The 26,263-nt window shown below is 35.4% G+C and overlaps 1 protein-coding gene across 1 annotated transcript; it reads left to right on the forward strand.

Moving 5' to 3' along the window:
- The first annotated feature begins 1,532 nt into the window (after positions 1-1,532).
- Positions 1,533-20,957, forward strand: LOC127812889 (extra-large guanine nucleotide-binding protein 3). Its single transcript, XM_052353434.1, has 9 exons — positions 1,533-1,745; positions 2,547-3,514; positions 3,653-3,790; positions 5,216-5,320; positions 5,434-5,613; positions 7,807-7,984; positions 10,171-10,418; positions 18,969-19,141; positions 20,131-20,957. Exons 2-9 carry the CDS (start codon positions 2,549-2,551, stop codon positions 20,720-20,722), a joined length of 2,580 nt encoding a protein of 859 aa, XP_052209394.1. The 5' UTR covers positions 1,533-1,745; positions 2,547-2,548; the 3' UTR covers positions 20,723-20,957.
- Positions 20,958-26,263: the final 5,306 nt, after the last annotated feature.

Consider the following 26,263-nt stretch of genomic DNA (forward strand, 5'->3'; position numbering starts at 1 on the left):
ACTTAATTAGGGTGCATCCAATAGGAGTAAAAAATAGAGTGAAATTCATTTTTCATTCAAATTATAAGAAATTCTATCAAAACTATTTTTTTTAATGAAATTCAAATTTCATCTTAATTTAAAAAGTGAATTTTTTTTTTAAAATTAAGAAATTGAAATTCATAAATGATGGAGTGAGAATTAAAATTCAACATAATTAAAATTCCACACTGCTTTCCACTCTCCAATCAAGTTCACCCTTAGTTACATTGCTCGATAGCGATAAGGGTGAGTTCCACACACCTCTAATCTATTACCACATCAACGTACATAATTGTCGAGTAACTTATCAATTTCTTTACTATAATGCAAAAAAATAGATGTAATTATTTCATTTAATTACGATGCCTCAACCATTAAATAATATTCTGGATGACCCTTATATTTTTGAGCAATTGATTAAATAGATTAAAATTGATGTTTTATTAAAATGATTTAATTTTTTAAATCTTCTCATATCATCATTCACAATATTTTTAATAAATTTATATCATAAGATTATATTACTCAGAACCCATTAACCTAATAATTATTGAAGTCACGAGATTAATATTTAATAAATTTTAAATTTTTAATCTCATCGTTAATTAATTACTAACTAAATTACAATTTCAAAAGTAATAATCTATTAACTCGTGTCCATGGCATGGTAGGTTCATTTTTTTGTGATCCCTTATTTAACTTGAAGTGTTTGGATTCACTTTAAATGCAATGCGCATCAATCGAAAAGTCTTTTTTTCCACTTTCAACTTTGGGTTCTATTTTTGTCTTCCTTTCCAAAATCACCATAAAAATTGAACCCAAAAAGTCCATAAAGTACTAAATTAAAAAGTTGCATCTAAACAATCTTTTACATTCAACTTTAATGTAAAATGTTGATGGCACCTATCAGAATTACCCCTTCAAATTTACAAAAATTACACTTTGGTCACAAAATTTATTTCATTTTTTCAATATTGTCCCTATTTGCCATCTTAACTTTCTCAAAAGTTACATTTTAGGTATGTAATTTACTTAAATTTTCAAAATGACCCCTGTTAATTTTTCAATATCAAAATAAGGGACGTCAATGCAAATTAAAAAAATATTTTGAGGTTTTTAAGGAAAGCATAATAAGCATTGGGCAAGTGAGTGAACGTGGGGCCAAAAAAAGCACGGACAGGTGCTAAATGGGTGGCCTGCCACTCGGCCTCAAACCCACCCTCAACAGTAAATACATACGAATGACTGTGTTTCTCACGCCCCGCCCAAAAGCGCGTAACAACAGATCCCGTCGCCTCAGTAAAATCTCTGTCTCATGGTCGTTCGCAGCCTTCCTGACCTGCGCGTGGCCTTTACACTCCTACCCCTCAAACGCCAAAACCGTAGAAGAAGAGCTCAGCTGTCTTCTTCAATCAATCAATCAAATCGCATCCCCAATCACTCCCCGTGGAAGCTCGTGGCCCCCACTCCCTCCCCCCTCTCTCTCTCTCCGGATCCTATATGCTCCCACAAGCTTCCTTCTGCGTCTTGAAATGGTTGTCTGAAGCCTCCTCTCTCTCTCTCTCTCTCTCTACACGAAGCACCCTTTTTTCATCGCTCAGCGATGGTGGGTTTGCAAAAGAGCTTCTGGGTTTTGCTCCATTTGAAGAAAGTTCAGAGCTTTCCAAGGGTTTAAAAGTAAGAGCTTCTCGGATTCAACCTCTGTTTGTTTGTCCCTTTCTCAGGTAAAAAATATTTTGACTCCATGCCTCTCTTCTTTCTATATTTTCTTTTTTCTTTTTGTAAAAAATGAATTATACTGTAAAGTAAATTTTTGGGATTCTTTTTGATATATTCCCCAGATCTTTTCTTTATTCTTTCTTTTCCCTCTTTTTTTTTTTATATATATGTATGTATATCTGTATGTATGTAACCATCGTTGAAACTCTGCTTGTTCCGACTCTTCTGAGGTATTGATTTTGGTTTGTGTTTCTTTTGACTATGAAACTTTTAACTGTTCTGACTTGGGAAATTGGTGATTTCTAGTTGTCGAAGCTCTTGTATATTCAATTTCAAGTTGGCGGCTTTGTTTGGTTGAATTTAGAACCTATCCTTCTCTTTATGTCGTGCTTGGACTGTTGAATCTGTTTCCAATCTTTGATCTCTGGTTCTATCAATTTTGAGGGCTCTTGAAGGACAACCCCCCGATTTGTTGCTCCCGTGGTGCTGACATTTCTTGGTTGTGTATTCTAATCGGGATTGTCTGAATGCCCTAGAGTTTGCCAATTTGGCCTGTTTTTTGGCTTATTCTTTTTGGGCTTTTGGTTTGGTTGCAACGCCTTCACTTTCTCTGTTGGATTTTCTGTCTGTTGATTTTCAAAGTTGTCAAGCTGCTCATATGTTCAGTTACTTTGATGTTAGAGGCTTTTTTATTGGCTTTCTTTGAACACTGTTTTGTGTATAAGTGGAATTTTATTGGTAGAAGTAACAGTTGAGATTGTGGATTAAGATATTGTGGATAACTGTTGGTGTTTGTTGTCGAACAGTAATGGAGAAAAATAGAGGAGAGGACTGGAGGGAGCTGGTAAGGAAAATGCTTCCTCCGGGTGCTCCCTTCCCAGAAGAAGAGTCTGACCTTGATTACTCAATAGCAATGGAATATCAGGGGCCACCAGTTTCTTATGAGGTTCCTAGGGTTGAACCCCTTGATGTAATTTCGGCTGTGATTCCGACAGCGTCAATAGCAGAACCACCGCCGAGATCAGTGACCGGTGATGTGCCTCCTGTAATTGAACCAATCCCTTTATCTCACCTGGCTGGTGACACAAGTCCTACACAAAGTCCTAGACTATCTGAAAGTTCGGAGTCTGGGGTATCTGTCTTGCAGAACCGTGATTTTTCTTCTGCCTCTGTAACAGCATCAGCATCTCCGGGTTCTGTTCGCAATCCCCTGGATAATGCTTCTAGACAATTAGTCAATGAAGTGAGAAGAGTGCCAGTTGTTACTTTTAATACTGTTGATAGATCTGAAAGAAAAGAAAATGTGGAGAAGCAAGTTTTTCCTGAATATGTTGGGGTTTCAAAGGAAAAGAAGAAGAAAAAGAAAAGAAGAGTCTGTTACAGGTGTGGGAAAGGGAAGTGGGAAACGAAGGAATCATGCCTGGTTTGTGATGCAAAGTATTGTAGCAATTGTGTACTTAGGGCTATGGGTTCTATGCCAGAAGGGCGCAAATGTGTTACTTGTATCAGTGAGCCGATTGATGAATCAAAACGGTCTAAACTTGGTAAACATTCAAGGGTATTAGCCCGGTTACTTAGTCCTCTAGAAGTCAAGCAAATAATGAAAGCAGAGAAAGAATGTGCAGCTAACCAGTTACGGCCAGAGCAGCTCATTGTTAATGGGCTTCCTCTGAAGCCAGAAGAGATGGCTGAATTACTTGGGTGTTCTTTACCACCACGGAAATTGAAGCCTGGTAGATATTGGTATGACAAGGAATCTGGGCTTTGGGGAAAGGTAAATACATATATTAATATCCTGTTATATAAACAGGCTTTCTTTCAAGGCCACTTGTGCATAATGATTACTCATTTTCTGTTTATTGTTTTTCTTGGTTGCCCATTGCTAACAAGGCTTTGTGTGTTGATATGACAGGAGGGGGAAAAACCAGATCGAGTTATTAGTTCAAACTTAAATTTCACTGGGAAACTTTCTCGTGATGCAAGCAATGGCAATACTGAAGTTTACATTAATGGCAGAGAAATTACAAGACTTGAACTGAGAATTCTAAGGGTTAGTCCGCCAGATTCCTTTATTTTTAAACTGAAAGGTGCATCGTACTATTTCCTTTCCTGGCTATATGGGTGAACTGCACATGGTGAAAAAGGCTAGTACATGGTTATCAAGATGGAGCCATTACTTGTAAAACTGGCAACGATTAAAGCATGTGGTAGTCAGTTTAAAAAGCATATCCTAACTTTGAGGACAAACCACTTTGTGCAGATGAAGTGTTTCAACTTTGAAATGCATATCCTAATTTTGAGGACAACCACTTTGTGCAAATGAAATGTTTCAACTTTCACCAACTCATCTAGCCTCTCCTAGATATCAAATCAACAGAACTACTCTGGATGATCTCCTTTGATGTTGTTCTTTTGAGACAGTTTGATTTACATGCATGCTATTATTCTGTAAGTATTGAATCCCCTAGAACTTTAAGTACTTCTTCATCCCCTAGCATGAGAAGAAGAAACCATTATTAGTTCTTACAGGCACAAGTATTGAGTTGCAGTGCTCTTGCTTCTCTGCTCTGGGTCAAGATGGCCACCAGTATTGTGTTGTCCACCGCATGGACAGGTTTTTTTTTTTTTTTTTTTTGGGGGGGGGGGGTCTGTTTTAGAGATTTTTATTTGAATGATTAAGCTGCCAGTGTGGTCTCTCCAATCTCCTTATTTTGGTATCTCTATCTTTTGGTCGAACCAGTTTGTTTCTGCATAGCAACATTTAGTTATAGTAGTAGAGGGCAGCTATGATCAAGTGTATTTGGTATTTTGCAAATAAGGCAAAATGCTTTTGCATATCTAAAGTATTTATAACTCATTTGAAGGGCTTGGCAACCTTAAAAAAAATGATTTGTGTTATGTCCTTTTATCTCAGAATGAGTATATTCTGGCTATCTCTTTAAAGTGCAATAGTATAATGCTATACAATTGTATAATTCTGCACAATATACTTCACAAGTGATGACTCCCTGAGAGCACTGGTTAGAATACTTATTTATGTTTGTCTTAGTGTTGAGGAACTTTACCTTAAAGGGCACCAGGAATGACTTTCTACTAGTCATTTTAAGGATCAATTTGTTTGAAAAAAATCAGGACCAGTGGATCACTTGGACTTTTGGGCTCATAGCTAGTAGTTTGTGAACAGTGAACTATTAGAAAACAAATAAACAATTCCTCTCCAGCATGCATGTTATCACATGGCATGCCCTTGTACTGTTGGTATGACTTACTTTCCCTTAGACTGTCTGCATTGCTAAATGACAGGACTATTGTGATCAGTTATTTCACTCTTACCTATTTTATGGAATTTTATTTTCAATGGAGCTTCCATGTCTGTTTTATTCATGTTATAATCGAATGCCCCCTTTTCTTGTCTGTACCACTTGTTTCAATGTAGTAATTATGGACTCATCTCTAACCTACTGTCATGTTTCAGCTGGCGAATGTGCAGTGTCCGCGTGACACACATTTTTGGGTGTATGAGGATGGTCGTTATGAGGAAGAAGGTCAGAACAATATCAGGGGAAACATTTGGGAGAAGGTATGCATCTGAAGATCCCAGATTATATCTTGGAAGCTATATTAGAAGAGGAACTATATTAGAACATGGGAATCTTGTGAATTAACATTTAAAGCTTCCTCTTTGTTGGACAGGCTTCAACACGGCTTGTTTGCACCTTGTTCTCTTTGCCCATTCCCCGTGGTCAGCCACATGGACAAAGAGATGAGGCTAGCAATTATACTACAGTCCCAAATTATCTAGAACAGAAGAAAATACAGAAACTTCTTCTACTTGGACTTCAAGGTTCTGGAACCAGCACTATTTTCAAACAGGTACTGTCATTATGCTTATATTTCAAGTGGGGCTGTGGCTTTCTATAAGATAGCATGTGATAAATATTGTAGGAAGGGCAGGTGGACCTTTCATAAATTGTTCCAAGAACTTGTTTATTCTATGGGCAAATTTAGGTCTTTCTCTTGTACTTTTGTCTTTTGGTTGGTTATTATGGTATGTCTGCAACAGTGCTACATAGGAGAATAGGTGCTTTTATATGTTAATATATCAATGCACTTGTTACATGTTGGTGTAGGTTGATGTGCCTTCCTACAATTTTTTGCTATTTAAAATATGCAGTGGAAACTGATGATAATAATGACTTATGATCTTGGACCAAGTTTCTGTTCTGGAATAGTTGCACAAAGAAGGTGATTAGAGCCTAATTCTGTGGGTATTTACCTTTTTTTGTTGGGTGTTGTGTTTCCTAATTCACTTGTTATCTAATAACAACTACTAGTATTTTCACAATCAATTGACTTCAAATTTCAGATGGTCATAACTTATCAACCCAAAGCAACACATATAAAGTTGTTTGTGTTTTTGGTGATGCATTTTGCCAAAACTAGGATGGATCTTTCTGGCTACCTGCTACCCTACTTTTGGAAATACAAGTGACCGAGGTTGTTAGTTGAAATTATAACTTTATGAGTTAATCTTTGTTATGGCATTATCTTGATATGGTAAAGCTCAACACTAGTAATGTCTCTGTGCGTGCTTCAGTTTATAGATGAAACAACTTGAGATGATAACTGATAAGACATAACTTTTACCACCTAAGATTATAGCACAGTGGTAGGATAGTGCAGAAACATCACCTTGCAATTCCAAGGCTGTGGGTACATGGGTGGTTCAGCACCTAAGATGATTTCTCACTAATGTATGGGTGGTTCAGCACCTAAGATGATTTCTCACTAATGTATGGGTGGTTCAGCGCTATGTTGTTCAGAGGGTTAAGTCTGTGGGACTAGAGATTTCACAACCCAAGACGAGATTTGTGACTGCTGGTCCCCAATAAAGTCCCAATACGCTCAATCACAAATCTCATTGGGATTCTCACAACTCTTGACACTCTAAATTGCACCCTAATTTGTGCACCCCGCTGCTTATCTGATAATAAGACATGTGACTATTTATAGAAAGAACAAGATAGGTCTTAAATCTAAAATTCATTGAGTTTGGGATTTGGTATACAAAACCTATTTCTATCATACCTTGGGTTGGGCCATCTAAATTTGATTTTAAGACAATCTCAACACAGACCTTCTTCATGCTTCCTACGTCCAATCTAAAACACCATTTGCTCTCCCTCTAGGTTACGCAACTGCAATCACAACAATCTTCTCCCTTTTTTCGGTGTGGCTATCCTCATATGGAAGCTTTAAGTTGTTACAGTTAGAATCAAATCTCTTTACTGTGCATTTACTTATTAAAAATAAAACCAACGTGCATATATATGAAGAGTGAACAGAGAAATCATGTAGCCATATGGAAAGAGTTGGAATATGGTTGGCCTTATTCAGCCTTGGGAGAAAAATAAAAAATCTTTTAGTCACTCTCTGGATTTTATTTTGTAATGTTCTTCTGCTGCCTTTATTCTTCTTTTGCTGTTTGCATGCCACCTATGACATGCCAATCCTTATGTTACCATTAGCACTTAGAAGTGAAGACATTTAGTTTATTTCTTTATAATATAGACCCAGGTTTTCTAGTGGTTTAAGTAAAGCTTCGCATGTTTGGTGGTACTTTGATTTTCCTTGCAATATTGTTGTAGTTGGTAATCTCTGCACTCAGTTGAAGACATATGTCATTGTAATTATGTTCCGGTGTTTGTATTACATTATATGGAGTTACTGGGAAGGTATGGGTTTCATTCTGCTGGGCACAATGCCCAGATATGATTGTGATAGGAAAATACCTTTCTGGGCTATCATTTAATATGGCATGAATAGATTTGTAATTGCTTCTTGAATTAACCTTTTTTTATTCTAAGGGATTGGAAGACATCATCATACGAACTTTCTTTTTTTCTCGCTTCAAAGCACATCTATATTGTTTATTTATCAAATTCTGATGAAGCTTGGGTCACGAAGTCCATATTCTGTGCTTTGGTTTTTCAGAAAGTTGATTTACAAGTACATTTTATTATTGTTTGCACTCATTTCTCATGTTCACTATGCATCATTGAACAGGCCAAATTTTTGTATGGGAACAGATTTACAGCAGAGGAATTGCATGATATTAAGCTTATGATTCAGAGCAATATGTACAGATATCTTAGCATACTGTTGGATGGACGAGAGCGCTTTGAAGAGGAGGCCATGTCAAGAGTGAGAAACCTAGGTTCTCTTGATCAAACTATTGAAGCAGGTAGAATAGATAAAAGTTTCTACTCCATTCCATATTCAAGTTTGAGATCAAACGATTACTTTGTGGAATGGACAATATATCATTTCTTTTTGGTTGAAACAGCCAAGGGTATTAGCCAAAAAAAGAAAGGGTTTCTGTTTCATGGCAGAGATGAAAAAATAGTGGAAAAGAAAAATTCTAGTTTTTTCAGTGGAACATAATGAATCTTCTAGAAACTGTTGAAACTCTTAAGAAATATTTCCAATGCAATTACTTGTTCACACTTAGGATATCTAGTAATATTTATTTCATTTACCTTCTTTATTGAAGTAAGTAATAAAGAATAAATGGAATTTAAAGTTGATTTCTAAGGGGGAAGGGAGGGAGGGACAAGTGGATTTTAAATGTGTTGAATTCTTTAATTATTGACCTTATATGAATATTTATATAGTTTTTATTTTTCTTTCCAAACATTTTTATGTGTTTACAGTGTTTTTTGGTCATTTCCCTTATTTCAGTTTCCAAATGGTTTCTGTTTTTGACTAAGTGAAACAGCACAAATGATATTTTGATCCTTGTTTTCTGCTGAGCACGCTACTTCACTCCTCATGAAATAGACTATATTACTAACATGATATCAAAGAAGGTGCCTAGTCTACATCCATTCATATTCTCATCAAGATGTGATGACATGATTGCATTTTGATGCTAAGAAAGTTCATAATCTGGTGGGAGGGGGGGGGGGGGGAGTTTTTTTCCCCTGATCTCAGACTGTTAATGTTGTTATAGAGGATATATAATACATTACTAAATAAAGTATCTACTTATGTGGCATCCTTGTGGGTTAAATTATTGTGCATGAGTATTCATGGACTATTACTATCCATAAGATTATTGTAGTAATGTGTTATGGGCAATTTTCTTTGAGCTGAAACATATTGGATGGACAACAAAATTTAAATTTCTTTTTATTGATATTTTATGCAGTATTTGAAAGAAGAAAATATTAAGTGGAACAAAGTTGTTGGGACCGTCAAAACAATTTTATCTTATTTATTCAGAATTTTCGTTTCAATGAAACAAAAAATAAAGGTCATGCATCATCAAAATATATTTTAATTTTCTACTACCTTACCGGTCCCTTTTAGGTACAAAAATTTCCTTTCAAATGCTGTAAGATGTGAGTATTTCCATTCAGGTTCTAGACTTCTAGTATTGTCTGGTTCTGGTACTGTTTCATTGTTTGTTTAATTATCATCTATAGTTTTTGTCTCTACCAAAAATTCACGAGAAAACAAAAATATCTAATCATTTATAAACTCTAGCTCTGTTTAATTTGCTTATTTTAAATAATTTTTGAAATATAATATGATTTCATTCTGCCTTTTCTTCTTCTGTCTATATAAAATTTTGTTTATTTGTATGTTTTGGTCATATCCACCGGTATCCTACTCTTTTTATGATACCACAAGTGTTTGAATAATGCTGTGTAATAATCATTCTAAAGAGGCTCAGGTGCCTATTGCATGGATGAAGTTTTGTAGACATGCCAAGCTCCTATATCCAATTAAACTAAGGTTGAGCCATGGGTACCATTTGGCTGCACTCGGGAAATCCTTTACATGCTTTTTTCTTTCTTTTTTCTTTTTGGGTTTTCAAGAAAGAAAGTGCTGTATTCACAACCACCTGATGCAGAAGGTTTTGAGATTGATTCATCTGTTGTCAGAATTTTGTTTATATGTATATGTTGAACATGCCCACAGGTATCCTACTCTTTGTGTGGTACCACACCTGTGTCAATAATGTTATGTGATAATCCTACTCTTTCATAGGAAGCATGCCAAGCTCCTGTGTTAAACCAAGGTTGGTTGATCCAAAGGTTTCATTTCTCTCTCCCTTCTCTAGTTCTTTTCTCCTTTGTATTTTTCTCTGCCTGTGTAACTATAACTAGGAGTAACTTGTGAAATGATGAAACATATGCTGATTTGTTTTTTTGCCAGATAAAGGGTTTCTATTAAGGCAACGGGTTATAAGCAGCTTTTGCATTCAGTTACCGTTTTTTCATCCAAGGGACTGTCTTGTAATTCTGATTTAAAGTCCTTGAAATCATTTTCTAGGGTGACCAAATTGTTCTGATTCAATATTTGGTGTTGTTTACTGGCCGCACTGCCTTGTAATGGCTGACAATTATACTCCATTTTTCATAGGTGGACAAGCTGATTCCAATGAGAACACTCAATGTGTCTATTCCATCAACCCTAGGCTGAAGCATTTCTCTGACTGGCTCCTAGACATTATAGCAACTGGAGATTTGGATGCTTTCTTCCCTGCCGCTACACGTGAATATGCTCCACTAGTTGAAGAGATCTGGAAGGATCCTGCCATACAAGAAACATATAGGAGAAAAGATGAACTTCATTTTCTTCCTGAAGTTGCAGAGTACTTCTTAAGCCGGGTATGCCATTACTATTATTGGTTGTCTCATACATACAGCAATTTTGTAGAATTAATACTTCACTTACAGAGCATTTTATTCTTCTGGTTGCTTTCCCTTTTGAGGAGACCTAAGATGTTAGGAGAACAAAAATATGCAAGAAATCTTAAACCCCTTGCAGACAATAAAAGAACACAAGACTAAAGAACAATTTAAATTTTACAAGGAAATCTGAATACTGGGACAAAAATAGCAAAATCATTTGAGAACAATGGGTCAAATGGTGTACCATAATCAGCAATGGATATAAGACACTGAGCCCAGAGCCTTGTTTGAGACCTTTAGTTAGATGCAATTTGGCTTGTAAGCACCTTCAACTGGATACTCATTGGACACCCCATCTTGATGGGTTCCCTCAGGATGATGAACCAATAAACATGTATTGATGAACAAGAACATCTGTTAATGATGAATATGCTCCTTGATGAAGAATCCATGGATATTGATGATTGAGAGTGATATCTTCAATGATGAATATACTCAAACATTAAAGGACACTCTTTAAGATAAATTAAAGTGTTCTGTCTATCAAACTGGCTTAAAGGACCCTCTTTTACATTGGAAGAAGTTATAAAAGTCACAGCCACTTACAAGTGAGATTGACCGTGGATATCAATCTGTTTCCCAAGTAGCATGAAAGCCTATATCCTAAAACAACTTTTTTTTTAATAAAAGTATCCTGAAACATGATATTCAAAATATTCCGGGTTCATATTTCATAAACCAAACTGTCAAATGTTTACTCATAGAATGCCATTCATAGATATGTTACAATTCCCAATAACTAGAAGACCTAGCAACAAAAAGGAATACTCAAGTAAATAAATTATACCATAAATCCTATAAGGTCACAACACAAAGTTCTTTTTGCTAGAGTTCACCTGCAGTTCACCAAATTACCCTGCATCAACTATTGCAGTTTCAACATATGGATTTATAACTAGGATGTCTGCAGTCTATGAGGCTCCTTGCTTTGCAATGATTTATTACTAATACATTAAAAAATTAGTTTTAGTTTTCAAAAATATTCTCAATGCATATGCTTATTTGTGAACCTTCTCGCATAACAGTGCAGCAAGCAACAATTGGAAAATTCATATATTCAATGATAATGCGATAATTTAGAAACCATGATCATCACATAGCCAACTATATGCGATGATCATTGTTTTTAGTCATTCAGGATTGTGCCTGAATTTTTTTTTCTTGAGATGACTCCACTTGAAGTCACCAAGCCAACATCTAGACTTTGTTTTTAATTTTTGGGAATCTACAATCATCATGTTGTCTCATACAGCAGTTGGATTTTAATTTGGTTACTAGAGTCATTACTTTTTAGAACATTTTCAAATGAATTTTCAGAATGGTTGCCTCTAATAATGAAAAGATACCTCTATTAATGAAAGGATGCAAGTGATAGTTAATTAAATAGTAAATACTCAATTGACTATTGAAATAGTCACAACCCTTCATAAATGGTAGTTAGATTGGTTAATTAACCAACTATTTCTAACTACCTTGGCGGCTATTCTGAAAGTTACAACAATAGCTACCAAATTCAAGCCTACCCTGGGAACCACGTTTCAGTGCACGTGGGCGTCTTGGAACAACATGGAATGCGCTCCAATTCGTGTAGTTTGAAGGCCCAGATCTGTGACGCTCGCCTTCTTCCTTTATCTGTTCACCAACTCATGGCCAACTAATCTTTTTCAAGAACGACAAGTAATGACAGAGCTAACATATATTAGTTGGACATGGCTAGCTCCAGTTGCCTCATCTCAATGAAAAACCCACATCTGCAAATATGTTCCCAATACGATCTTGGATTGCAGCGCACACACTCGATGATGCTTCTCGGTGACTATTTTTGGCTTTTAGGGTCTTCTTGATGAGCTTTTCTGCAGTCACTGCCGCCTTTGCTTTGCTCTTAAATCCTTAACTTATCTCTAATGTCACGGGAATAAGTGAAAATGGCTTTCTTATTTGTTGAGAATGGACTCTTTTTTTTTGTTTTTTGGTTGAGTGGGCTTTTCATTTGAACTTTCAAAGGGAGAGAGGCCTAACAGAAAAAAAAAAAAAATATATATATATATATTTTGTAGGGATTCTGCTTTGGTGCACCATTCTGCATTGATATGTACTGTGACCCTAAGTGGCAAATTGAAGAAGCCTACCCCACTCGTATCGCGTTCTGGACAAAGTGACATGTTACATCCTTGTACCATGTTCCACGTACTGAGCGTCCCACAAACCAAGTAACTGTGGTTACAAGTCTTCATAGAGGGGTAGTTTAGTTAGTTAATTAACCAATTGTTCATTAACTTGGGGATTGTTCTCTTAAGATTCACAACTCTTCATTAAAGAGTAGTTAATTTGGTGTATCAAATAGTCTCAGCTGTTTGTAAAAGGGTTACAACTATTCATGCAAAGGTTATTTATGTTGGTGACTATTCCAATAGTCACATCTTCTCATAAAAGGTTAGTTAAGATTGTGGTTATTTATAAAAGTCACAACTTTTGGAAAGGGTATAAATAGAGTTTTCATTTGGTTCAAACGATAGAGGAATCTTCCCATACTTGTAAATCAGTCTTAAGGCTTGTTTATTGTAGAAACAATCTTTAAGACTTTGATAATCATGTTGCCAATGGTGATTATTTAGTGGTTTGAGTATGTGTTACTTTGAGTAGTTAATTACCCACCTTGATACATTTTCATGAATAGGTGTGACTATTGAATAGTCACCAATATAACTAACCTTTACATGAATACTTGTAACACTTTACTAAGAGTTGTGACTCTTAGAGAACATATTAGTTAATAATTGGTTAATTGACTAACTTAACTACCTCTCTCTAAGGAGTTGATACTTTTAGAATATCCACCAAGCTCAACTACTCTTTATGAAGGGTTGTGACTATTACAATAGGCACTTCAATAGGTAATATTTAAGTAACTATCATTTGCATCATTTCTTTAAGAGAGATCTTTTCATTAAAAGAGTCAACAGTTCGAAAAGTGCTAGGATTTTGAAAATGTTCTAATAGTACTTGGTTACACATTAGCAGCTAGAATTATTCTCTAGGTTTCACAGCATAGTCTGATCGTACCATATCTATGTGTTACCATTATTCACAATAATTTTCTCTTAAGTAATACTGAACGATTACAAGAAAGTAAAGGCTTCAAAACTATGTTCTTAAATCACGGCAACAACATAAATCACAAGCCTTAATCCTACTTTGTGGGTCAGTCGCATGCATTCAAGACCTATAGCCATCTCTATCCATGTACAGATTCTTTATAAGGCCATCATATTGTCACGACCCTAGGGGTAAATCCATAAAGGGTCGATAGTAGCCGTCAGTTGGTTAGCTGGGGTTAAGAGGTTAGTTAGTTAGGTTGCTGTTATATTGATATAGGTTTTATATAAAGAGACCTACTACTGTGAGAATGTGTCATGAAAGAAAATAAGCTCTTTCCTTTCTCTCATTTCTGTCTCTCTCTTCCTCTCGTTCTCTATTTCTCCCGCTTTCTCATTCTATGTGTTCTTTCTCCCTTCCTCATTCTATCTGTTCTCCCTACATTCATTTCTACTTCTCAAAATTCTGCTTGAATTCCTTCAATTGTCCAGCCCACAACTTGAGGGCTTGACAAGTGGTATATGAGCTAATGTTCTTGGTTGTGGATCCAACTAATTCTAGTAGTGATTTTGACAATTTCGACGACGGAGAATCTAGTAGTGGACCCAAATTTTAGCGGGTTCGATTTGGGGTGCAACATTGGAATTTACAAGTAAGTCTGACCCGATTATAGGAGGCAGAACAAACGGATGAAAGTAGGTGATCTGGGTTGACTGACACAAGCAAGGTGCAACCCAAGACCGAGGTAGTATGACAGACACGAAGCTGGTGTAGGTGCAAGAGGCGGTCTTGATTAAAGCTTACGGACGGACGTGAAGCTGGTGAAGCAATCTAAGTTTAGGGTGGAATTGACCAAGTCGCCGGAGATAATTCAAGAAGCGGCAAGTTCAGTGACTCCGTAACAATTAATTCCATTAGAGTCAGAGGCTTGCGGCCTTTGGATGATGATTGGGTGAGTGAAGGCATGGCGTGGAAGCATGCCCGGACGATCTTGAATTCCTTGGTACAATTCTTGGCGATGATTCCAACAAATTCTTACTTCTGACCACTGGTCGGCAATTGGGTAAGAAGTAGACTTAGGCCTGGGGCGATCTTGAATCCGCAATGCAAAACGGAAGGATGTGACTACAAAGATTTTCGGTCAAAATTGAAAGACGAAGCTAGTTCTGGAGACAACAGATCGGATTTTAAGTCGCAGCAGTGCGAGTGACAAGGGAAGTTGGGCGTTCTTTGGTGCAAAATTGAAGTGAATTTCTGTCGGACGTTCTTGGGTGCAAAATTAAAGTGATCATGCTGTTGTTAATTTCTGTCAGAGGGTTGAAGACATGGACGGAACGTGAGGCGGCTAAGGAGGCAGATTAGGTTTCAGGAACCAATTTCGGTTTCTGAGGGGACCCTTAGAAGCTGTTACAGAGGCGAATTTGCCAGGAATTGAACCAAGAAGATGGATACAGGAATTGCAAGTACTTGGGATAGTATTGACAACAGATTGAAAGGTCAGTCCAGTTAGTTTGAGGAATTTTTTATTAAGCTTACCAAGAAGGATAAGGTTGGATACGAGAGTTACAACAAGGAATTCAACAAGTTGAAACATGAGGACTCGGTTATCGAGTATTGGGTCAAGTTTGAGAAATTGAAAGCATGGGTGCTCCATTTCCATCCAACCTTGAATACAGTGTTCTAAAAGGCGCTAGGTGCTAGTCGAGCGGCAGACTAGCGCCTAGGCTGCCTAGATTTTTTTTTACTTTTTATTAATACATTAATAAATATTAAAATAAATGATGTAACAACACTTGTTGCTTGTAAATATTAAAATATTTGAAACATTAACAAATATTCAAATAACAAATATTAACAAAGGCACAACAATGCTTGCTGTGCAACACATTAACAAATATTAAAATAAATTAAATAACAAAGGCAAAAGCAAGGAGACGACTGGGGTGCGAGCAAATATTAAACTGACGAGGCTTAGTTCTACAGCAAGGAGTAACAACCTGTTGCTTGATGCTTGCTGCAGTAGCAAGCATGTAAGCTTGCGTTGCTGCTACTGGTGGAGGTGGAGGAAGATGGATACATACCGGAGGAAGACAAGATCAGTGACGAGAGAGGACGACCAACAGATGAGATCAACAGCTACGAGAGAGAACGACCAAGAGATGAGATTGACAGCGGCGGCGAGAGAGAGAGAGAGAGAAACGACCCGAGACGAACAACCAGAGAGAGAAAGGGTAAAGGGAAATAGAGAAGGGAAAGGCCACGCACGACCTAGGCGGCGACCCAGGCGGCTAGGCGCCGCCGTGGCCCGATTAATCGAGCCCGACGCCTAGGGGTGCCGAGCAGCCCTTAATCAGGGCAGCCGCCTAGGCTTCATTTTCGAACACTGCTTGAATGAGTCTTATTTTGTATCAAGATTCACTAATGGTCATAATGTTACGTTGAGGCTTATGGTGAATATGTTATGTTCTATGACGGTGGAACAAGTGGTGGAGAAGGCGAGGCTGCAAGAATTAGCTTTGGAAACCATTTGCAAAAAGCATGGGCAGCCACTTAAAAGTTTTATTAAGAGCAGCCAGTAGAACAAAGGTAATTCTATGGCTACCCTCAGTTTACAGCAAGAAGTTGATGAACTGCCCACAATGGAATAGGAAATTCAGGAAGTAAAAGATAATCCTATTGAAGAGATCTCTAGGGAAGATAAGGAAGTAGAAGATGCTATGAACTTGGAAAAGGAAAAGATCACAGCAGATGATATTGTTGGAGATTTCATAGCTGCTGAAGAGGCAAGAGGAGTTGGTGCTGATTTTGGTAGAGGGAAATGAAGGCAGTACTTCAAATGAGTGTGAAAAACCTGCTGAAACAACAAGATGTTGTTTCCTCTCTCAATCATCAGGTAAAGCTTAGGAGGAGGAAGAAAAAGAGGCCAAGGTGAGTAAGAGAAAAGAACAAGAAAAGATGAAGAAGAATTCAGATTATGAAGACTGGAATTGGATGAAGAACGGGGTTTGCAGCTGTCAATTGTTGGGGACAAGAATTGTTTGAAGGGGTGGGGATTGTCACGACCCTAGGGATAAATCCGTATAGGGCCGATAGTAGCCGTTAGTTGGTTAGCTCGGGTTAAGAGGTTAGTTAGTTATGTTGCTGTTATACTGATATAGACTCTATATAAAGAGACCTGCTACTGTGAGAATGTATCATGGAAGAATAATAAGTTCTTTCCTTTCTCTCATTTATGTCTCTCTTTTCCTCTTGTTTTCTATTTCTCCCTCTCTCATTCTATCTGTTCTTTTTCCCGTCCTCATCCTATCTGTTCTCCCTATATTCATTTATTCTTCTCGGAATTCTACTTAAATTCCTTCAATTGTCCAGCCCACAACTTGAGGGCTTGACATATATGTGATGTTTTGTTTAATGGGTTTTCATCAATTTTCATTGGGTCTCCCTTTCTCTCCTTTGCTACGAATTTCTTCCATTTCATTTGCTCACCACAAAGATGTCTGTTTATCTACTTTTTACATGTTCTCATTTCAATTGTGTTCCCATATTTTATCTTTAGTGGACATTTCTTCTACCATATTATGTATAATCTCATTTTTTAGGGGCGTATCCACGTGTGAGCTGCGTGGCCCACAATTAAAAATAATTTTTTATATGTAAAAAATAATTTTTAATATAAAAATACTTTTTAAATATATAAAAAAAAAATTAGCCTTCCCCTACATAAATTTATGGATCCGCTCGTCATTTTTGTTTTCTTTTTTTATATAACTATACTATATGTTGAATTGTTAACCATCATTTGATCTAAAAACCTAAGCAATTAGATAGAGAATTAATTTTATCTTTTATATTATTATTTTACTCATCACACTGTACATGCACGATAACACCCTTATTTCAATTACACTTATATTTTGGATATTTTGATAGCTAAATGTCCAAGATTCTGATCTGCACAACCAAGATGGCCTTATGGCTGTTTGATAAAACTTTCCTTTTATCTTTAAAAAGATTTCATAATTTCATAAAATGCTGAATGCACTTCTCCACTTTTATTTATCTTATTCTTGCCTTGGATTCTTTGAGTAACATCCTTGACAATATTCCCTTGGAACAATATAATGAAATAATATTATACCTGCAATATTCTCCATAAGGACCATAGCCAAGTCTGTAATTTGGTAAACCACTGAACATTATATGTGTGTATATCTGTATACATGTCTAATTCTTGATAGTTATATACATCAGTGGTTATGCTGTACACAACTATACATGCTAGTGCAAGGTAAAATATACATCCCAACTTGTTTAGAAAGTAACATGTTAAAATATTACAATAAACTATCTTCTGGTCTTCAGTCCAAGCCCCTTAATGGTCCACTTATATGTGTGGACAATGGCCACATGAACTAACTCTCAGCAAAAAAAATCAATGCAATGCTCATATTACTCATGTTACCAGGTATATGCATTCAATTATTTATTGTTATTTGTGGCATTTATGTTTCTGCTTATATCATTAATTACTATGTAATTTAGCATGAGGCAATTGCTAGTTCAGTGAATATTTTCTAAATATTAGTCTAATAAATCTAACTTAATTCAAGTTGAAGAAATTGAGAAGAACTACAATTTTTTAGATATATAATTAACAAAATATTTTAAAGAATTACAAAAACAACCCTCCCATGACCCTTGCTTGCAAAGTGGGTAGCTTAGCCTGGACAGTCATTATTTTCATTTTTTTCCTTTTATCAATGTTATTTTAATGTTGAAATTCAAGAATTATCCACAATGTTCCAAACTTTTATTCAGAAAGGTGGTCTAATGAAGTAAGAACTTAGTAGGGTTGTTAGTCAGTTTAGAGCTCAAAGCCACTTGAAAAATTAAAAAGAGAAAAGAGGAAAAAAATGATTCTACAAGTTGGGGCTGAGTAATGATTTTATCATACATAGGTTTCGTTTCAGCAAGTTAGGATTCTACAATAACCAATATGGTGTAAACACAAAGTTGCTGCTGTAATTCCTTCATAAATAAGTACACTCTGGTCTTCCATTCTACAAGTCTTTCATTACCTTTCCTCTTTTCTTTCTTATCTCTTCCAATTATTTTAACCTGTAACTCAAAATCCACCTCTGTAAAACTTAAATCTCAATATAAGATTGATTTGATATTCCATTTTAAGGAATTTTTTTTCCTTCTCTCTTTCTATTAGTTTTTAAATTCTTGGGTATTGATTCAAGTTAGGTTTTTGTGTATATATACATTGGCTTGTATATAGAGACACACACACAACTTGTTATTGAGTTTATATATATGAACTTAAATCTCAATATTACAAGTCCATATAATGACCTGTCTTCTTAGGCTGTTGAGGTGTCAAGCAATGAATATGAGCCTTCAGAGCGGGACATACTGTATGCAGAAGGGGTCACCCAAGGGAATGGTTTGGCTTTCATGGAGTTCTCCCTGGATGATCGTAGCCCAATGTCTGAAACCTATGCTGACAATTTGGAAGCTCCGCTGCCCCCTCTTACCAGGTGATTGTTTCTTTCTGTACTATGATTGATGTGCCTCCCTCCTTTTAAGGCTAAGATATTGACATGAGCAACTCCAAAGCTAGATTGTTGACTGAAACGCCTGAATATCTTCATCTCTAAGTAAAAAGTATTTCGAGGTGTAAGATCACTTTGCTTATGGTTTTCAGTACTGTGGATATGGACAAAATGAGAGTCAAATCATTGCAATTTCAGTATTTACACTTTTCAATATTTGCACCTCATCTTTCTTGATTCTTCAAATTCCTGAAATAAAAAATGCATATTATGCATAGATATATGCATATATATTTTTTTCTGAATTGGTTTCCTTTGTTGGAGCATAACCTTTTTCAATTGCACAGACGCTACCCCCTTATCCAAAGAGAATAAGGAACAGTATCAAGGTGCAGTTGGAATTCTTCTAGTTAATGGTGATATGTGATCTCTCCGCCTAGTGGGACTAAGGCTTGTGAGTTGTGATTATTGTTGTTGTTGTTCTGATGGTGATATGAGATTAATAATGCTAATGGATGGTGGTTGCAAATCTTTTTCTTCAAAGAAAATAAAGGCAATTCTAGCCAAAAAAGTAAAAAGGCTTGTACAAGTGTATTTGTTCATAATTGTGTAACTTTAGGCGAGAGTTGAGGTTGGAGGAGCTAATATCTACAAGTGTACTTCCACAGTGAACACCTAAGAGGAGGGAATTGTTCAAACTACATTATTCTGCACCTTAAGGATTTGTCTTATTATTGTAGATGGATTCTACTGGAAACACATTTAAATTGAATTAATGCAGTAAAATTGGGAAATTGGTTTTGGCATATTTAATAAAATCCGTGCACATTTTAGGTTGCCTGCATGAACCTGGAAAAGGGGGAGGGAGGGAGAGAGCGAGAGAGAAAGAGATTCATTTTTTTGTTTTCCTGTCCATTTTGCCTATAAATCCACTTTGTTTTTATTCCCTTTGTATCGTGTGTTCTGTTTTTCAGATACCAACTGATTAGAGTAAATGCCAAGGGAATGAATGAGGGCTGCAAGTGGGTGGAAATGTTTGAAGAAGTTCGTGTCGTAGTCTTCTGTGTTGCATTAAGTGATTATGATCAGATGTGGATCGCTCCAGAGAGCAGTGGTAGCGGGGCCCTGCTCCAGAACAAGATGATGCAAAGCAAAGAGCTCTTCAAAACAATGCTTGGCCATCCTTGCTTCAGGAACACTCCTTTTGTATTGATCTTAAACAAGTATGATCTCTTTGAGGAGAAGGTCAATCGCGTGCCTCTAAGTACTTGCGAGTGGTTTACTGACTTCAGTCCTGTGCGACCCCACCACAACAATCAGGCGCTCGCTCACCAAGCTTATTACTATGTCGCCATGAAGTTCAAGGACCTGTATGCTTCCCTCACAGGTCGAAAGCTGTTCGTGTGGCAAACCAAGGCGAGGGACAGAGGGACCATCGAGGAGGCGTTCAAATACATAAGGGAAGTTCTAAAGTGGGATGAAGAGAAGGACGACAACTATGCCATGCAGGAGGATTCATTTTACAGTACAGATGTGAGCTCCTCACCATTTGTCAGGCAGGAATGAAGTGTTCCAAATAATTTCCATGTATTTGCTATGTAGATAGAGAAGGAAAAGAGAAGCACGAATAAGCTTAATTGTTTATTTTTTTTCCTCATAAAATTCAACTTATGAATGGGTGGTAGTGTATCAAGTTGAAACATTTTTCCAGGGTTTTGTTGCTCTACCTTCCAAATTGTATATTATTATCTCCAGTTTGAGTATTAATGCATGCTGCAGAAGGATTATGCTTTTTGGGTCATTTTATTTTCCATGCCTCACAATTCTACTATTTCCAAAGCATATTTGTTATCCCAACCTTCTTATTTTGTGATTGTGGGAGTTAAAAGTCTGCCACAATCCTGTCTTTTTTACCCTGTCGGCCTGCAATTTCAGCTAGAATTTTGGCAATGGATATCACAGTCCTAATGGATATCACAGTCCAGCAGTACTATCTTAAAAATTGTGAAGCAGTTGAGTATGACTATGAGTAGCATGTTAGACTTCCAACGGCAATATGGATTTGTAACACTAGCCGTTGAATGAGAGTGGGAGTGCATACAGTTTCTCAAAATTTGATATTGTTGTTTGTTTGGAACAATACAATATGGCTTTTCAAACTAAGAATTGTTTGAGTGTGACTGTTTCAATGTAAGATGATATATTTTTAAGAAAATTATCATATAAAAAAGTTTTACATATTGGCACTTTTCATATTGTTTGGGAAATTATTTTTGCTTAATGAATATTTTACATGTAAAATTATTTATATAAAAAAACCAAACACTAGAAAACTTAATAAGTTTATTATTATTATTATTATTATTATTATTATTATTATTATTATTATTATTATTATTATCGTGAGAAACTTGAAGAGTTCCCAATCAAAACATAACTTTTAGTCGAGACTATCTTACTCTTTTTAAAACTCAAGACTCACTAGGCTTGAGTGGACAAATAAGTGAATTATAGGCCAAAATCCAAAATTTAGCCGCTCGAATAGTATTTTGTTTGTATGTGATTTCCTATCAAAACAATATGATATTAGTTTTGGTATCAAAATTCTTTGAGATGAATTATTTTTTATATTTTAACGTAAATTATTTATATTTGAAAAATATTTTTCTTCTTTTTCTATCCAAACACTAAAAGAAGAATAAAATATTTTACTAAACAAATATTTTATTTGAAAACAAACAAAGTCTAAAATTGCGTTTTCTTTGCATTTTCAATTTTTTAAATTTAAATTTTAAATTTTAAATTTATTTTTAATTTTCTACTTTGATAATCTATTTTTACAGAATTAAAAAACGTATTATTTTGTCATTTTAAAAACTATTTCTTAAAAAAAAAAACTAAAAAACTTTTTTATTTTAAAATTTTGAGAAAAAATATTTTATGATATTTTATTCAATAAATTTAATTATTAAATAATAAAATTAACTCTTTTTAATGAAATTCTACTATTAAAATAAAATAATAAATTTGATTAATGAATTGCGTTAATTTATATTAAATATTATTATACATAATATATGTAATATACTTAATAATATATTATATGTTATCCTATATTTTTAATTATAATATAGATATATTATATTTTTTAAATTTTAAATAAATATATAATTTTATTTTCAAAATTTAAGAATAAATTTTTCTTATTTTTTCCCTCATTTTTTTTTCTCTTTTCTTTTTCTATTCTCATCGACGCCTGCATCTTCTCCATCGTTAGCGACCATTGTTGGCTGAAGATTCACATGATCAAAGCCTATCATTAGAAATGCCAAATCAAGAGGGTTAACATACACAAAAATGAGCCAAATTTAACGACAGGATTTTTATAGATCTGATTTTTAATTTTTAGTCAAAATTGAAAAACACACTAGCAATCGCCATCAGCCATCGTGGCCGGTGGTTTTTGTCAATCAGAGGTGACCACCTAACACCCTTACCTTCATCGACCAACATACCAAAAAATCAGCAACATTTAACAGCCAAATCTTTATAGATATAAGCTTAAACCCCCGGTCAGATACAAATCGCGCATACATATGTATATATATCATGAATTGAAGGAATAGAAGGATGGTTGTGGCGATGATGGTGGTGATAGTGATCGCAATTGATGATGGTCGCGGCAGTGATGGCTTTGAAAGGAGAAGAAAAAAAGGGAAGAAGAGATAGCGAATTTGGGAAATTGTTTGTTGGTTACTGGTTGGAGGTGGTAGATCTCAAAGATGATGATTGAAGATGGTAGTGGCAGTGGTGGTGGTGGTGACGATGATGGCCTTGAAGGCAGGGGAGAAGGAAGAGAAGGAAGAAGGGGGAGAGCCAAAACACAAAAAATTGATTGTGTTTTTCGAGTTTTGGATTTAAAGATTATTTTGGTTAAAAATACTCAATGTTTTTTTTTTGTTGTTTTGAGCTTTTTTACAAATTTTATTTTTTGTTTTTGAAAATGCGTTTTTGAAAGTAATAAACTAAATGCATTTTTATTATTTTAAAAAATTAAAAACTAAAAATAAACTAAAAATAACAAAGAAAACGCATTCTTAGATTGCGTTATCTTTACTGTTTTCAAGTCATTTTTAGTTTTTAATTTTTTAAAATAATGAAAACGTATTCTCTTTACTGTTTTTAAAAATATATTTTTGAAAAAAAAATTATAAAGAAAACTCAAAACAACAAAAAGTTGTTTTGAGTATTTTCATCCAAAATAAATTCAAAACTCAAAATATATTTATTTATTTATTCGTATTTTATTATTGTAATGGAAAAAATATTATAAAATTTATTAACCTTAAAATGTATACATATATTTAATAATATATTAACATTAAATATTTATAATTTACTTAGTAATCAAATTTATTGAATAAAATATTATTAAAAAAATATTTTCAAAATTTCAAAGAGAATGCATTTTTTACTTTTCTGTTTTGAAAAATAATTTTTTAAAATGACAAAAAGAACGCGTTTTTAATTTTCTAAAAATAGACTACTAAAACAAAAAATTAAAAATGAATTCAAAACTCAAAATTAAAAATTAAAAAGTAAAGAGAACGCATATTTAATTTCTTATATTTTTTTCGAAGACTTTACAAGCGTCTTCTAAAAGTGTCCTTTACCTAGTGAACGAAGAGAACTAAATTTTGAAATTTCCCGGGAAACTATCCAGCAAGCAACGGTCACTGCTTCCGTATAGTTCCAGACCTTCCCACTGTTTCCGTTCCTTACATATTTAGAAAGATAAATCCATTTGAAAACCATACCAGGTCCTTTCAGTGGGCACGCCCAAATGTCAATTGTAGAATTCCGGCAAAATCCAAGAGTTCAGACGGTGGTTTTTCCTCTAAAGCCTTCAAAGAGTGAGCCACAGTTTTCTCATCCACGTAAGATTGATATTTGAAATGGAATGTTTTTAGTGGGTTCTATCTGTGTCTATTAGGTGTTCGATGTATTGCATTTGGTTGTTATTCTTGGATTATTATATTGATAATAATGGATAAGGTCTTGCATAAAGGCATTTAGGGAATTAAATTCTCAAGTGGTATGTATGGGGATGCTTTATTTATTCACGATTCTTATAGTTCTTGATTCTCTAGCATATGATTGTTGATTACGGAAAGGCATGATCCATCTGTGTGTGGTTCTCAATAAGTTTGGTTGTTCCTTGTGTGCAAGAAGAAAAGGGTTGGAAAAATTTGTTAAGGCCCTGAACTTTTAAGGGTTTGTGTGCGTGCTAACCAAACTTTCAAAACTAGGTAATTTTGCACAATTGGCCTAGCTTGAGAATTAGAAAAGTTCCTAAATGCGTGCCCAAAAAGTTTAAAAAGACATAGAAGTGAGAACTGAAAGTTTTGGTTCAAACCCAAGTATATTAAGAGAATTTGAGTAGTTGAGATCTAAGATTTGGTTTAAAACTATTATGATTGAATAGGTATATAGAGTAAAACATAGGAATATTTTTTTTTTTTAAAAAAAATCAACTGAAAGTAACCAAAAGTCCAAAATGACCACCAAATAAATTCAGCCAAGTTTGATGGTCAGAAAAAAAAAATCCCATACGAGAGTTCTCATTGGTGAAGTCTGACCAGAAAAATAAATTTGAACAAAGAATGGGTTGAGTTGCTACTTGGGGTTTTGGAGCAATATGGATTTTTCAAAAAACTTGGAAAAATTCAAGAAAATCTTAAACCATGATATTTTTATTCTTGAAAATTTTCAAAGGAGAAATGTTTAGGCCCTATTGGCTCAAACAGGCAACAAAACGGGGTTGCATGCCCTTTGGCTTTGGGAACAGCTTTAAGGGCACTTTGATGATTCTAAAAGCATTAAAAAGTTCTAATAAACAAAAATGTCATCAGAAATCATGGTAAACTACACATCTAAATACATTGGAACTCAGACACAGTTTATGTTGTAAAATATGTGATATTTTAAATGGTCCATATATAGAAAGTCCTTGTTCCACATTGGTAGGATAAAAAGTTTTCATCATCTTTATATATATATATTGACTATACTTTGATTTATGAAAATCTGTTAGAGAGTTGGCCCATGCTCGCATGAGAACACGTTAGTCCAAGGCAAAATCGACGATTCGCCCCCTTGCGCGTGAGTTAGACCACACATTGCATCCTTTTGTTTGATTTTTTTTTTTTTCTTACTTTACCCGAAATCCTTTGAATTGGTCTTCAACAGTTGAGAGATGCTAGGTCTTTGCTAATCGAGTCACATCTTATCTTTTTTAGTAGTTAAATTGGTCTTCTACCAAAACTGCATATGCCATTCCTGGCTCATGCTTCCAAGCTCATTCCCAGTGATGAGTTGCAAACCGATGCAACCAAGGGCCCAAATATCTGTCTCAGGCTGGTAGTCCTATTGGAGGATGGACCCGGTTCAATGTACATAGGCGTACCTTTGAGGCTCAATTTGTCTTGCTTTTGCTTCAGTGTGTTTCTAGCCTTCTTTGCTGACGCAAGATCGACGATCTTGGCATCTTCTTGCACCAACAAGATGTGTGAGGCTTGAGGTCGCAATGAACATAGCCTTGCATGTGAAGGTGGACCAGACCCTTCAAAACAAACAAAGTGTGCTTTCGAACTTCATCTTGGAACAACCTTTTACCCAACCTCTTAACCCTCATTTGAATTGGTCTTCAACAGTTAAGAGAGACAAGGTCTTTGTTGATCGAGTCTCTTCTTATCTTCTTTAGCAATTGAATTGGTCTTCTACCTTTCTTATCTTTTGGCCGATTCTCACTCTCTCCCAACATTCACATTTTCACCTATAAAGCCCCTTACTGCACTTGTGAATCACAAACAAATTTGCTTTTCCTATTTGTTCATTCCTTTTGTTGTTTCTATAGTTGTGTTGGTGGGTTGTAGCACTATGTCTTGCTCTCCTATTCTTTTCAAATCCCGTGAGTGCATGCGTGTTTGGAAGAGTTTGTTGTATCCTAGTGGATATCTATTGGAGGCTTTGCACATTTCGTTAAGGGGTGGAAAATATCCTTAAGGTTAGTGACATTTACCGTCACGTCTCGAGTTTCATACATTT

This window comes from Diospyros lotus, chromosome 11 (genome assembly GCF_014633365.1).
Source record: "Diospyros lotus cultivar Yz01 chromosome 11, ASM1463336v1, whole genome shotgun sequence".
Taxonomy (NCBI): Eukaryota; Viridiplantae; Streptophyta; class Magnoliopsida; order Ericales; family Ebenaceae; genus Diospyros; species Diospyros lotus.

Excerpts from the sequence above, each read along its gene's own strand:
- LOC127812889 (XM_052353434.1), top strand. The coding sequence starts at position 2,549 with ATGGAGAAAAATAGAGGAGAGGACTGGAGGGAGCTGGTAAGGAAAATG. Across the intron at positions 5,614-7,806 it reads CCAGCACTATTTTCAAACAG|GCCAAATTTTTGTATGGGAA; the intron begins GTACTGTCATTA and ends ATCATTGAACAG. Across the intron at positions 19,142-20,130 it reads CCGCTGCCCCCTCTTACCAG|ATACCAACTGATTAGAGTAA; the intron begins GTGATTGTTTCT and ends TCTGTTTTTCAG.